The following is a 14027-nucleotide window of genomic DNA, read 5'->3' on the forward strand; positions in this document are numbered from 1 at the left end:
ACCAAGCTGGACAATACAAAAACATGGAAAAGAACCGAACAATAAGGCCACAGCATGTGGACAGCAAAAATCAAGGCCAGAACTTATCTTTGTTGAAATGAACAGCAAAGCAGGAGAGACCAGGCAGAGATGTGAATCCTCCAGGAACAATGGACAACTGGCACTGACTAAAGGGTCAAGCAAGACTAAATAGCCCAGTCAGAATTGCAAAAAGTGAACACACCTGATAAATGCTGCGATTCAGAGACAGCAGTGATACCACTTATAACCACCGGAGGGAGCCCAAGAGCAGAATTCACAACAGTACCCCCCCTTGAGGAGGGGTCACCGAACCCTCACCAGAGCCCCCCGGCTGATCCGGACGAGCCAAATGAAAGGCACGAACCAAATCCTCAGCATGAACATCGGAGGCAACAACCCAAGAATTATCCTCCTGGCCAAAACCCTTCCGTTTGACAAGATACTGAAGCTTCCGCCTCAAAAAACGAGAATCCAAAATCTTCTCAACCACATACTCCAACTCCCCATCAATCAACACCGGGGCAGGAGGATCAACAGAGGGAACAACAGGCACCACATATTTCCGCAACAAAGATCTATGAAAAACATTATGGATGGAAAAAGAGGCTGGAAGGGCCAAACGAAAAGACACTGGATTGATAATCTCAGAAATCCTATAAGGGCCAATAAACCGAGGCTTAAACTTAGGGGAAGAAACCTTCATAGGAACATGACAGGAAGACAACCAGACCAAATCCCCAACCCGAAGCCGGGAAACAACACACCGACGACGGTTAGCAAAACGCTGAGCCCCCTCCTGAGACAACACCAAATTGTCAACAACATGAGCCCAAATTTGCTGCAACCTGTCAACCACAGAGTCCACCCCAGGACAATCAGAAGGCTCAACCTGCCCCGAAGAAAAACGAGGATGAAAACCAGAGTTACAAAAGAAGGGTGAAACCAAGGTAGCAGAACTAGCCCGATTATTAAGGGCAAACTCGGCCACTGGCAAGAAAGCCACCCAATCATCCTGATCAGCAGACACAAAGCATCTCAAATAAGTTTCCAAAGTCTGATTAGTTCGCTCGGTTTGGCCATTTGTCTGAGGATGAAATGCGGAAGAAAAAGACAAATCAATGCCCAGCCTAGCACAAAAGGCCCGCCAAAACCTAGAAACAAACTGGGAACCTCACATTGGGACACAATATTCTCCGGAATGCCATGCAAACGAACCACATGCTGAAAAAACAACGGAACCAAATCAGAAGAGGAAGGCAACTTAGGCAAAGGTACCAAATGAACCATCTTAGAAAACCGGTCACAAACCACCCAGATAACCGACATCCTCTGGGAAACCGGAAGATCCGAAATAAAATCCATGGAAATATGCGTCCAAGGCCTCTCAGGGACCGGCAAAGGCAAAAGCAACCCACTAGCGCGGGAACAGCAAGGCTTGGCCTGCGCACAAGTCCCACAGGACTGCACAAAAGAATGCACATCCCGTGACAAAGAAGGCCACCAAAAGGACCTACCAACCAAATCTCTGGTACCAAAAATCCCAGGATGACCAGCCAACACAGAACAATGGACCTCCGAAATCACTTTACTAGTCCATCTGTCAGGAACAAACAGTTTCCCCACTGGACAGCGGTCAGGTTTATCAGCCTGAAATTCCAGAAGAACCCGTCGTAAATCAGGGGAGATGGCAAGAATCACCCCTTCCTTCAGAATGCCGACCGGCTCAAGGACCCCAGGAGAATCAGGCAAAAAGCTCCTAGAGAGGGCATCAGCCTTAACATTCTTAGAACCCGGAAGATATGAGACTACAAAATCAAAATGGGAGAAAAACAGGGACCATCGGGCCTGTCTAGGATTCAGCCATTTGGTAGACTCGAGGTAAATCAGATTCTTATGATCGGTCAAGACCACAATACGGTGCTTGGCCCCCTCAAGCCAATGTCGCCACTCCTCAAATGCCCACTTCATAGCCAACAACTCACGATTGCCGACATCATAATTGCGTTCCGCAGGCGAAAACTTTTGAGAAAAGAAGGCACACGGTTTCATCAAGGAACCATCAGAATTCCTCTGAAACAAAACGGCCCCTGCCCCAATCTCAGAAGCGTCAACCTCAACCTAAAAAGGAAGAGAAACATCCGGCTGACGCAACACAGGGGCAGAAGTAAATCGGCGTTTAAGCTCCTGAAAGGCAGAAACAGCCGCAGAGGACCAATTCGTCACATCAGCGCCTTTCTTCGTCAAATTGGTCAGGGGTTTAACCACACTGGAGAAGTTGGCAATGAAACGGTGATAAAAATTAGCAAAGCCCAAAAATTTCTGAAGGCTCTTCATGGATGTGGGCTGGATCCAATCATGAATGGCCTGAACCTTAACCGGATCCATTTCTATAGATGAGGGAGAAAAAATGAAGCCCAAAAAAGAAATCTTCTGTACTCCAAAGAGGCACTTAGACCCCTTCACAAACAAGGCATTATCACGAAGGATCTGAAATACCATCCTGACTTGTTTCACATGAGACTCCCAATCATCTGAAAAAATCTAAATATCATCCAAATATACAATCATGAATTTATCAAGATAATTCCGAAATATATCATGCATGAAGGACTGAAACACAGATGGAGCATTAGAGAGTCCGAATAGCATCACAAGGTATTAAAAATGGCCTTCGGGCGTATTAAACGCAGTTTTCCATTTGTCACCCTGCTTAATACGAACAAGATTATATGCCCCTCGAAGGTCAATCTTAGTAAACCAACTTGCCCCCTTAATCCTAGCAAACAGATCAGAAAGCAAAGGGTATTGGAATTTGACCGTGATCTTATTCAAGAGGCGATAATCTATACAGGGTCTCAAGGAGCCATCTTTTTTGGCAACAAAAAAAAAACCTGCTCCCAATGGTGAAGAAGATGACCGAATATGCCCCTTCTCCAAGGACTCCATAACATAGCTCCGCATGGCGGTATGTTCTGGCACAGACAGGTTGAAAAGTCGGCCCTTAGGGAACGTACAGCCTGGAATCAAGTCAATAGCGCAATCACAGTCCCTATGCGGTGGAAGGGAACTGGACTTGGGCTCATTGAATACATCCTGTAAATCTGACAAAAACTCAGGAATTTCAGAAGAGGGGGAGGAGGCAATTGACATCAAAGGAACGTCACCATGAACCCCCTGACATCCCAAACTAGTCACAGACATAGATTTCCAATCTAATACCGGATTATGCACCTGTAACCATGGAAAACCCAGCACAATAGCATCATGCAAATTATGCAACACCAGAAAACGACAATCTTCCTGATGGGCTGGCGCCATGCACATGGTCAGCTGTGTCCAAAACTGAGGTTTATTTTTAGCCAACGGTGTAGCATCAATGCCCCTCAAAGGAATAGGAGTCTGCAAAGGCTGCAAGGGGAAACCACAACGTCTGGAAAATTCTAAGTCCATTAAGTTTAGAGTGGCGCCTGAATCCACAAATGCCATGACAGAAAATGACGATAATGAGCAGATCAGGGTCACAGATAACAGAAATTTAGGTTGTACAGTACTGATGGTAACAGAACTAGCGATTCTCTTGGTACGCTTAGGGCAATCAGAAATAACATGAGCAGAATCGTCGCAGTAAAAACACAACCTATTCTGACGTCTGAATCCTTGTCGTTCAGCTCTAGACACAATTCTATCACACTGCATAGGCTCAGGACTCCGCTCGGAAGACAATGCCATAATGTGCACAACTCTGCGCTCGCGCAAGCGCCGATCAATCTGAATAGCCAGAGACATAGAATCACTCAGACCAGCAGGCGTGGGGAACCCCACCATAACATCTTTAACGGATTCAGAAAGACCCTTTCTGAAAATTGCCGCCAAGGCATCCTCATTCCATTTAGTCAGTACAGACCATTTTCTAAATTTCTGGCAATATGATTCTGCCGCTTCTTGACCCTGACACAGGGCCAACAAGGTCTTCTCAGCATGATCCACTGAATTAGGTTCATCATACAATAACCCAAGCGCCTGAAAAAAGGTGTCTACATTAAGCAACGCCGGATTCCCAGGTTCCAGGGCAAATGCCCATTCCTGGGGGTCACCACGCAACTGAGATATAACAATTTTAACCTGCTGGATGGGATCACCAGAGGAACGGGGTTTCAGAGCAAAAAACAGTTTACAGTTATTTTTAAAGCTCAAAAATTTGGACCTGTCCCCAAAAAACAAATCAGGAGTTGGAATTCTAGGCTCTAAAACCGGAGTCTGAACGATATAATCGGAAATACCCTGTACTCTAGCAGCAAGTTGATCCACACGAGAAGCCAATCCCTGAACATCCATACAAGCGCCAAACTCCTGAGCCACCCAGAGGTAAAGAGGAAAAAAAAAAACACAACAGACTACAGAAAAAAAAATGGCTCAGCACTTTCCTTCCCTTCTTCTGAGATGCGGTTAACTCATTGTTGGCCAGTTGTACTGTTATGATCTGGTGGCCTAAGAACAGCATGAGACGTACTCTGGAGAAGGTGGTACCTGTACTGACCGCAGACCCTGAACTTAACACCGCAACTAGAAGTAGCCGTGGAATGTACCTATCACTCCCTAGACATCTCGACACAGCCGGAGGACTAATTACCCCTAGATATAGAAAAGGGAAAACTATCTTGCCTCAGAGAAAATCCCCAAAGGATAGACAGCCCCCCACAAATATTGACTGTGAGAGGAGAGGGAAAAAACATACACAGACTGAAATCAGAATTTAGCAAAGGAGGCCACTTCTAGCTAAATAGAAAGGATAGGACAGAGTACTATGCGGTCAGTATTAAAACACTAGAAAATATCCACCACAGAAAATACAAAATCTCCACAGCTAACTAAAGATATGGAGGGTATATCTGCATCTCCAGAGATACCAGCTTGGCTAAACAAATCCTTATACAGACCAAGCTGGACAAGACAAAAACATGGAAAAGAACCGAACAATAAGGCCACAGCATGTGGACAGCAAAAATCAAGGCCAGAACTTATCTTTGTTGAAATGAACAGCAAAGCAGGAGAGACCAGGCAGGGATGTGAATCCTCCAGGAACAATGGACAACTGGCACTGACTAAAGGGTCAAGCAAGACTAAATAGCCCAGTCAGAATTGCAAAAAGTGAACACACCTGATAAATGCTGCGATTCAGAGACAGCAGTGCTACCACTTATAACCACCGGAGGGAGCCCAAGAGCAGAATTCACAACAAGATACTACCGCAAATTATTCAAAAACTTCGCCAAGTTTGCGGCACCGCTCAACGAGTTGCACCAGGAACTGCAGGAGGAGTCAAGCGTCAGCCAAGCCAGTGGGGTGCTAGGCAAGAGGAAGCTTTTCAGGCATTGAAGGTAGCACTGATGGACGCTCGCATCTTAGCTTAAACTGACTTCTGTTGGTTCTTCTGGTGCCGACTCAGGTGCAGGAAGGAAGAGAAAGGGTGAACGCCTATGCCAGACGGTTGCTGAGAGAGACTGGAAAGAACCTGGACAACTACAGTTTTTTTAAGCTGGAATTACTGGCTCTAGTGTGGACTATGACCAAAAAATTTGCAGAATACTTGTCGGGGTCAGAAATAGAAGTGCGGATGATAATAATCCCCAGGCTTACCTGAAGAATGCAAAACTGGGCACACTAGAGCAGAGATGGGTCATGAGAATGTCCAAATATCAGCACAAGATCTCCTACCTGTCCAAATATCAGAACACGCATGTCGATGTTCTGTCCTGAGTCACTCAAGCAGTCCCAAAAAAGATGTGGATGAAGAACATGAAGGTGATGAGATTCCAAAACCTGATGCAGTTTGCCGTGGCTTTAATAGCCACCCAAAAGTCTAGAGAAGAGTCCAGACCCGATACGATCCTAGTTCGCCCCAGAGATGAGTGATGAGCGAGCATGCTCGCCACTACTCAGTACTCGTCCTAGCATCGCACTGCTCGAGATTCTCAGAGTTCGCCAAGTACTTCTGGGGTTGCTTGGTGGGAGCTCGGGTCCCCGCTCTGCATGTTTGGCGCTCTTTAGAAAGCCAATGAACATGCAGGGATTGTCTGCCACACACTGTAATGCCGCAGCCATGTTGGTTGTGGCATTACAGTGAATGGCTGGTCGCACAGCGTCATCAGGTCTGTATCAGACCTGGCACCGCCATGCTCGTCACAGTCTACTCCGGAATCAGGCAGTGTAGGTAGAGTTGCTGCTGAACTAGGGAGAGATTTGCTTGTGTCTTAGTTAGTATAGGTATACCACAATATATTAGACACATATCCATCTCAACTAACAGTCCTTCTGAGGACTAATCCAGCTGCATAGATATCAGTGCTAGGCAGGCAGTAGGTGTATGTGGCAGACTGCAGTGCATATAGCAAGAGGGTCCATTCCAGTTCTCTCTGCTGCTGCTGCTTTGACAGATATTTCTAGACACAACCCCAGGTATCAGGGGCCAGGAATATTTTGGGGGGACCTAAATCCTGATTATTTGCTAAAAAAGCAATCCAGAGAACACCATTTTCTGCTCCATTTGCTTGTTGGCACTGCAGAATACAGCCAGATCCTTTCCATATTACAGCGCTAAATATCCATCTATTTAAAACTGTGGTTTCTTCATCATACGGATCACATAAAATTGTGCTCAAAATTCTGCCATTTCTGGCCTCCATTTAAATTTTGTTGCAGAGTGTTAGCAAAGTTATTGACACCAGTTTGCTGGTAAAAATAGTTACCTACAGGCCAGCTATTTAAAACTGTGGTCTGTCCGTCACACAGATCCCATATAATTGCGCTCAAAATTCTGCCATTTCTGGCCTTCATTTAAATTTTGTTGCAGTGTGTTAGCGAAGTTATTGACACCAGTTTACTGGTAAAAATAGTTACCTACAGGCCAGTTGTTTACTGTCACACGGATCACAAATAAGTTTGATCCAAATTCAGCTATTTGTAGTGAATGTGGAAAATTTTGTCCTCCATTTAAAATTGGCAAGGCGCATGGCAAGGATCGAGGAACTGGATGTGATCGTGATGGTGATGGTGCATGCAGAGGCCGAGGCCGTGGGCAAGCTGAAATTGTGCCACAACAAACACCCACATCTTCTCACTCGGCCTTCCTGTCCCAATTACTAGAGGACCGCAGCACAACGCTATTGAAGCCAGAGCTGTGTCAAAAAGTTGTTGGTTGGATAGCAGATAATGCTTCCAGTCACTTTGCCATCATCACCACCATGCTATCTTCCACACGGTCAAGTCTCAGTAGCCGTGAGTCTGGATCGCATATTCCCCACTCTGATCCTTATTCCTCCCACCATGCCAAGTGCCCGGAGACAACTGATCCCACACCTGGACACACTGAAGAGCTGTTCACTTTTCCATTTATAGATTTGGGCCTCTCGCCCAATCCACTTGAAGTGGGGCAAGAGGAGATTGCATGCAGTGATGCCCAAATATTTGAGCAGCCATGGTCACACAAAGGCGATGGTGGGAAAGTGTCACAAGAGGTGGACGATGATGAGAAACAATTGCCAGAAAGTCAGGTGGAGGGCCAGGTGTGGAAATGGAAGACGAGTTGGTGGATGATATAGTAACTGGCCCAAGCTGGCAGGAGGACATGCAGAGCAAGGACAGCAGCACACAGGGAGAGGGAGGCGTAGCACCCCAAAAGGCAGGAAGAAGCAGTGTGGTGGCTGCAGACAGAAGGCGGGAAACCTTTCCCCCATAACACCAACATGGCGGAAGTTGCCAGTCCAACTGTTAGGTCTTCCTAAGTCTGGTTGTTTTTTTAAAGACTCTGCCGATAACCCCAAAAAGGTCATTTGCACCACCTGCCATGCCACCATCAGCAGGGTTAGCAAAACTACTAGCCTGACCACCACCAGCATGATCAGGCACATGGCAGCAAAGCACTTAACTTTGTGGGCCGAACCCCAGGGTCCAGGAACAGTGTCTATGGGTGACACCACTGCTTCTTCTCCTGTCCATGGTGCATGCGAAGATGCCTGCTGCCCTGCACCTGTCATTGCACACACTCAACTAGCACCATCGGCAACAAAGTCCACGTACTTGTCCCAGCGCAGCGTTCAGTTTCAATACCCGAGTCCTTGCAACACAAGTGCAAATACAAAGCCAACGCCCTACAGGCCACACTACTAAATTCCCACATTATGCAACTTCTTGTGCTCGAAATCCTGCCTTTTAGGCTCATGGAGACAGAAGCTTTCCACAACCTGATGGCGGTGACCATCCCTTGGTACTCGGTCCCCAGCCACCACTATTTCTCCCAGAGTGCCATCCCCGCATTACACAAGCACGTATCCCACAACATTAGCCGTGCCCTCAACAATGCATGCAGTTACTGGGAAAGTCCACCTAACCACTGACACATGGACAAGTGCTTGTGGACAGGAATGGTACATCTCATTGACAGCACACTGGGTTAACAGTCGGACCTTGGGATAGAACACGTCCTCCATAAGCTGAGGATTACGGGCTCTAGGTCAATTAGGTTTGCCCCTAAAGTCTTCAGCTCCTGCACCTCATCCTCCTCCTTCTCCACTTCAGCCTCCATCTCCGAAATCACCACATCAGTCACAAGCTGGAAGCATTGCATCAGTGCCTCAGCCTAGCGGCAACAGGCTATGCTGAAGCTAATATGCTTAGGTGACAAACTGCACAATGCTGAAGAGTTGTGGACAGCTCTGAAAGAGCAGGCAGATCTGTGGCTGACACCACTGAACCTGCAGCCAGGCATGGTCATGTGTGACAATTGCTGGAACCTGATGGCGGCTCTGAGGCGAGGTGAGCTCACACACGTACCATGCATGGCCCATGTGCTTAACCTTGTGGTTCAGCGGTTACTCAAAATCTAACCGGAGCTGCCGGATCTACCTGTCAAAGTACACCGCCTGTGTGCCCATTTTAGAAAGTCAACTACAGCTTCCACCACCCTTGCCGTGCTTCAGCAGCAAAGTAGCATTTGCAGCTACTGGCTCACCGACTGGTGTGTGATGTCCCCATGCATTGGAACTCTATACTGCATATGTGGGAAAGGATTTGTGAGCAGAAGAGGTAGTTGTTGACTACCAGCATCAACAAGGCTGTCGGTATTCAGTTCAGACTCCACACATAAGACCTCAGGAGTGGACATGGATTTCAGACATATGTACCATCCTTCTTTGAGGACTCCACTAAGAGGGTGAGCAGCAATGACGCAATAACTAGCGTCACCACCCTGCTTCTCTGGGAAATGCTTTTTGCTCACAATCAAAGAGGAAGCATTGCAGGCAGAGAATGATGAGATGGAGCAAGGAACCATACAGGGTGATTACACAGAGCTCAGCCTCATCTCATCCCAAAGTGGATTGGGTGACAATGAGGAAGAAGAGGAGGAGGAGGAGGAAGAACAGGAACTAGTTTCATGCACTATAGATGGTACTACCTGCACAACTGTCATACCGTCTGTTCAGCCTGGATGGCCTGAGGACAGGGAAGAGGAGGAGGTGGTGGTCAGTCATCCTCTTGGTGAGAACACGGAAGTCTTACCTGTTAGCAGTCTGGCACGCATGGCTGACTTTATGTTACACTGCCTTTCCCGTGACCCTTGCGTTCTCAAAATTTTGGGTGGCGGTCATTACTGGTTGGTGACACTTGTAGACCTACGATCCAAGAAGAACTTTCTATCTCTTATTCCAGAGGCAGACAGGTCTACTAAAATGGGACAGTACCAGAAGGCTCTTGTTGCGGAATTATTAAAAAAAATTCTCATCTGAAAACGATGGCAGCAGAGTTCACATTTTGTTGGACAACCAAGGAGTACAGGCGAGAGAGACACAACTCCACTCCAGCAGAGGCAGGGGAACACTGTCAAAGTTCTAGGAGAGTTTTTTCAGACCCTCCCATCGCACAGGCCCTGAGGAGCGGGGTACTCTCACAAGGAGTGAAAAGTTTGGGAAGATGCTGAGGGAGTACCTTGTTGGCCGTTCCAACGTCCCCCATGATTCCTCTGTGCCTTACAATTATTGGGTATCCAAGCTGGACACGTGGCATGAACTGGCTCTCTACACCTTGGAGGTCCTGGCCTGCCCTGCGGCTAGCGTTTTGTCAGAGCGTGTTTTTAGTGCCACTGGTGGAATTATAACTGATAAGCGCATCCGCCTGTCAACTGAAAATGCTGACAGGCTGACTCCTACAAAAATTGACAAGGGCTGGATTGGGACAGATTTCTCAACATGACCAAATGATAGCAGCATAACATAAACTCAAATCCAGTCTCTTTTTTTTGGGGGGGGTCTATTCCCATGCACCTCTTCACACCCATACATGGGTATATGCTTCCTGATTTTGGCTATTTGCTGTTATCCTCTTCCTTCTCACAGTGGTCCGTGATGCAACACCCGCGTAAGGGTGTTTATGATGCACGTAAAAACAATTTGTTAGACAGTATGTTCATGTATACCCCCAGGGGTAAATGTTTGCCAGCCTATACCCTTAGTGCATGGACATTACAAGTATAGGAGACCCGCTCCTTTCTAATGGGAACATTTTTTATGAGGCCCTCTTCCACGTCTCTTCCAAGGGGCATTGGAGTGCCTCCAAATTTTTGGCAGCCCTTGCATTCACTGCATAGACAAACATTATAGGAGACCCACTTTCTAATAATGGGAACATTTTTTCACGAGGCCCTCCTCTACGTCTCTTCAAAGGAGCATTTGAGTGCCTCCAAATTTTTGGCAGCCCTTGCATTCCCTGCATAGACAAACAGTATGGGAGACCCTCTTCCTAATAATGGGAACATTGTTTTCTGGAGGCCCTCCTGTACGTCTCTTCAATGGGGTATTGGGGTGCATCCAAATTTTCTGCAGCCCTGCCACTCACTGTATACTCAATAACAGTATAGGAGACCCACTGTTTATTAATGGGAACAACAAAGCATAGCCGGCTGATGGCTCTCTAATAATAGTGAAGGCCTACTGCTGGCCCTATAAGAATAGTAAAGGCCTCCTAATGGCCCTATAAAAATAGACTTTGGGACTTTCGGAGTCCCTCCTTCATAAATGAAACAGGATGTGTCTGATGATGTGTCACACACCACATGACCAGATAAGGTGGTAAAATGTTAAAATGACATTACCCAGTGAATGCATTTCTCTTTGTTGAAAGCAATGCTATAGTTCAAAAACATGTGTGAACATAGCCCAAGGTGTGGAGGAGCATTTTTGTTTTTCGTTATTTATTTTGCCTTATATACAAGTCATTACCCCGGAAAGGATGCTCCTTAACATATTTTCCAAGAAAAATCCATTTTAGTTGAGTTTTTGCATGTTTTACTGTGAGACTGTAAAAGTGCTTCCAGGGGTCTTCCCCATGCTGTTCCCATGTCATTTGAGCACTGTTCCCATCGATTTCCGCAATTTCTAGTCCCTCTGCAGACCGTCAGGGTCTAGTTTCCCATAGACTTACTTTGGGCTCGTTGCTCGAGTTAAGCATTCCAATTTGCTCGACCTGAGCAATGAGCACTCAAGCATTTTAGTGCTCGCCCATCACTATTAGTAACCCAAGAAATTCTGCACAGGCTCCACCCTTTGGTCATTCAGTAATTGGAGAAATAACTCATCAACATGTTTTTTGTATACAAAGACGTCATCTACATCAGTAAGTATATGACTTTCTAAATCATGCGATCTAAAAATGTCTGAAGTACTGTATATGTAAGAATGTAAGATGCATGTCAATAAGGTAATATGGATTCATTTGTATGGTATTTCTACAGAACTTAGTCTAAATGCTGCAAAAAAAAAAAAAAGTCCCCAATTCCATGTTGAAAGCAATAAAGGGTGAAAATCCAGCCTCAGGCACATTAACGGTTTTGTAGTTCGATAGTGAAAATTTCTTTGACTTTGCTTATATGTTTTTCTTAACTTTCAGCATGTTGGGGATTCTGTTTTTTGCAACATTGATTCCATCAATATCAACACAAGACACCGATGAGACCATAACATATACGGTAAGACAAAGTAGACTATTCTAATCACTTTACATATATTTTTTATGTCCATAAAACTACTATATTAAGATTTTATGATTATATTAAGGTTGTTTATGTGTCTAGGGACTTCAATATTGATGATTTATCCTTAAATCATCTGATTGGTGTGGGTGCCTTAAGTGTGAACCTTACATATTCGATAATAATAATTGGTGGAGGCCCCTAGGAGAAATTTTAATATATAATTACCTTGTAATGTCTTCACATCCTGTTCCGTACAGATGTGTCCGGATCCCAGAATTCCAAGCAGCGGAAGTTCACCGACTGCCATATTGGGACACCCAATTGATTGGTGTCTCAATATGGAAACTGCTAGTGGTAACAGCGCCTTGCGTGGTACCACCAGCGAAACACCGTCACATCACACACACAAACACACACTGTATATGCCGAACGCACCACACACAAACACTGTAAACGCCGTACGCAGCCTCTTGGGCGGTACCACCAGCAGAACACCATCGCGAACACGCCGCCGCCGGGATTAGCTTAATGATTCACTGACCGCCGCCATCTTTGTACAGGAGGAGCGCATGCTCAGTTTTAATGTGACCACCGCTATCTGTCTGCACAAAGATGGCGGCGGTCTGATTTACTGTGAATTCCGAATTTCACACAGGCGCAGTGAATCATTCGGCTGATCCCGGCGGCAGATGCGCGACGTGTCTACAGGCAGAGGAAGCCAATCACATTAAAGGGATTTTCCCACGAACGAAAGTTAATTTTAAAAATTGTCTGTGTCTGACCGTGTACGGACTATACAGCATCTCCTTGGCAGGGGAGAAAGCAAAAGACAATACTGACATTACAGCAGGGGATCACAGAGGATTCATTTTGTCAGGTAAAATATTTCACTGACTGTTTTTAAACAATATTTTACCTCACAAAATGTATGCTCTGCAATCTCCTCTATAATGTCAGTATTGTCTTTTGCTTCCTCCTCTGCCCAGGAGCTGTGGAATGTTCTGTACACGGTCAGACACAGATAGTTTTTAAAATGAACTTTCGTTCTTTGGAAAACCCCTTTAAAAAGCAAATATCAACGCCAACATGGCTCCTCCTAAAAAGTACGCCAATGACAATGAAAGGAAAGCGGCAAAGGCACAATGTCGAAGACAACAATGGGCAAATGAGACTCTTGAACATCAACAGCATCGCTGGGACAAAAACAATGCATATAAGCGTAGGCATCAAGCACATGAGTCCCCTGATGCAAAAGTCATTAGATTATCACAGGATGCCATTAGGCAACAACAGCGCCGCAAACAGAAATCTGCAGTCTTAACATCAATACCATGCTCACAAGATGACCCCTTGGAAGCAGCACACCACACCACCGACTCTACAACTTCAAAGTGCATGTGTTTAACTAAGAAGGCATCTTCCCAATGCAAGCTACTTCAGGAACCATGTCCATTGGCCACAGCAAGAAGACTGTCACACGATGCAGAAGCACACAGCGACAAGCTGAAACACAAAGCTAGAGAGAAGTGTGACTACAACAGCTATGACAAATCAACATCCACCGGCAAATAAGTCACATACAAAAAGAAAGACATGAACTTCAACTACAAGCAAAAAATGTAACCCATGATGAAAACACAATTCACGAACACAGCTGCGGTCCCATGAACCATTTATGTCAAAATTGTCAATCTTTTTTTGGAGCTGAGACGCCTTCCGGAAAGCTTACTCAGTGCTGTCAGAAGGGGAAAGTCCAAGCCCAATCTCCAGTATCCAGAAGAATTCAAAAAGTTGATGACAGGAGAAAGTGAATTCAACAAAAATTTCATGGACAATATTCACAGTATCAACAGTTCTTTTGCTTTTGCCTCCATGGGAGCAAGTATTTCACTCCCACCTGGATATGGCCCATACTGTTTTCGCATACATGGACAGATATGTAATCGAACAGGCACACTATAGGGGAGAGATTATTAACGCTGCA

At 45.8% G+C, this 14027-nt stretch overlaps 1 protein-coding gene across 1 annotated transcript in view; it reads left to right on the plus strand.

The window, feature by feature from the left end:
• The window catches only part of EFEMP1 (EGF-like fibulin extracellular matrix protein 1), a 147639-nt gene that overhangs the window by 71724 nt on the left and 61888 nt on the right, over positions 1–14027 (plus strand). Inside the window, exon 2 of the mRNA XM_077282766.1 lies at positions 11959–12037. Within this exon, the coding sequence (XP_077138881.1) occupies positions 11960–12037 (78 nt within the window). The 5' untranslated portion in view covers position 11959. The remainder of the gene's footprint in view (positions 1–11958; positions 12038–14027) is intronic.

This window comes from Ranitomeya variabilis, chromosome 2 (genome assembly GCF_051348905.1).
Source record: "Ranitomeya variabilis isolate aRanVar5 chromosome 2, aRanVar5.hap1, whole genome shotgun sequence".
Classification (NCBI taxonomy): domain Eukaryota; kingdom Metazoa; phylum Chordata; class Amphibia; order Anura; family Dendrobatidae; genus Ranitomeya; species Ranitomeya variabilis.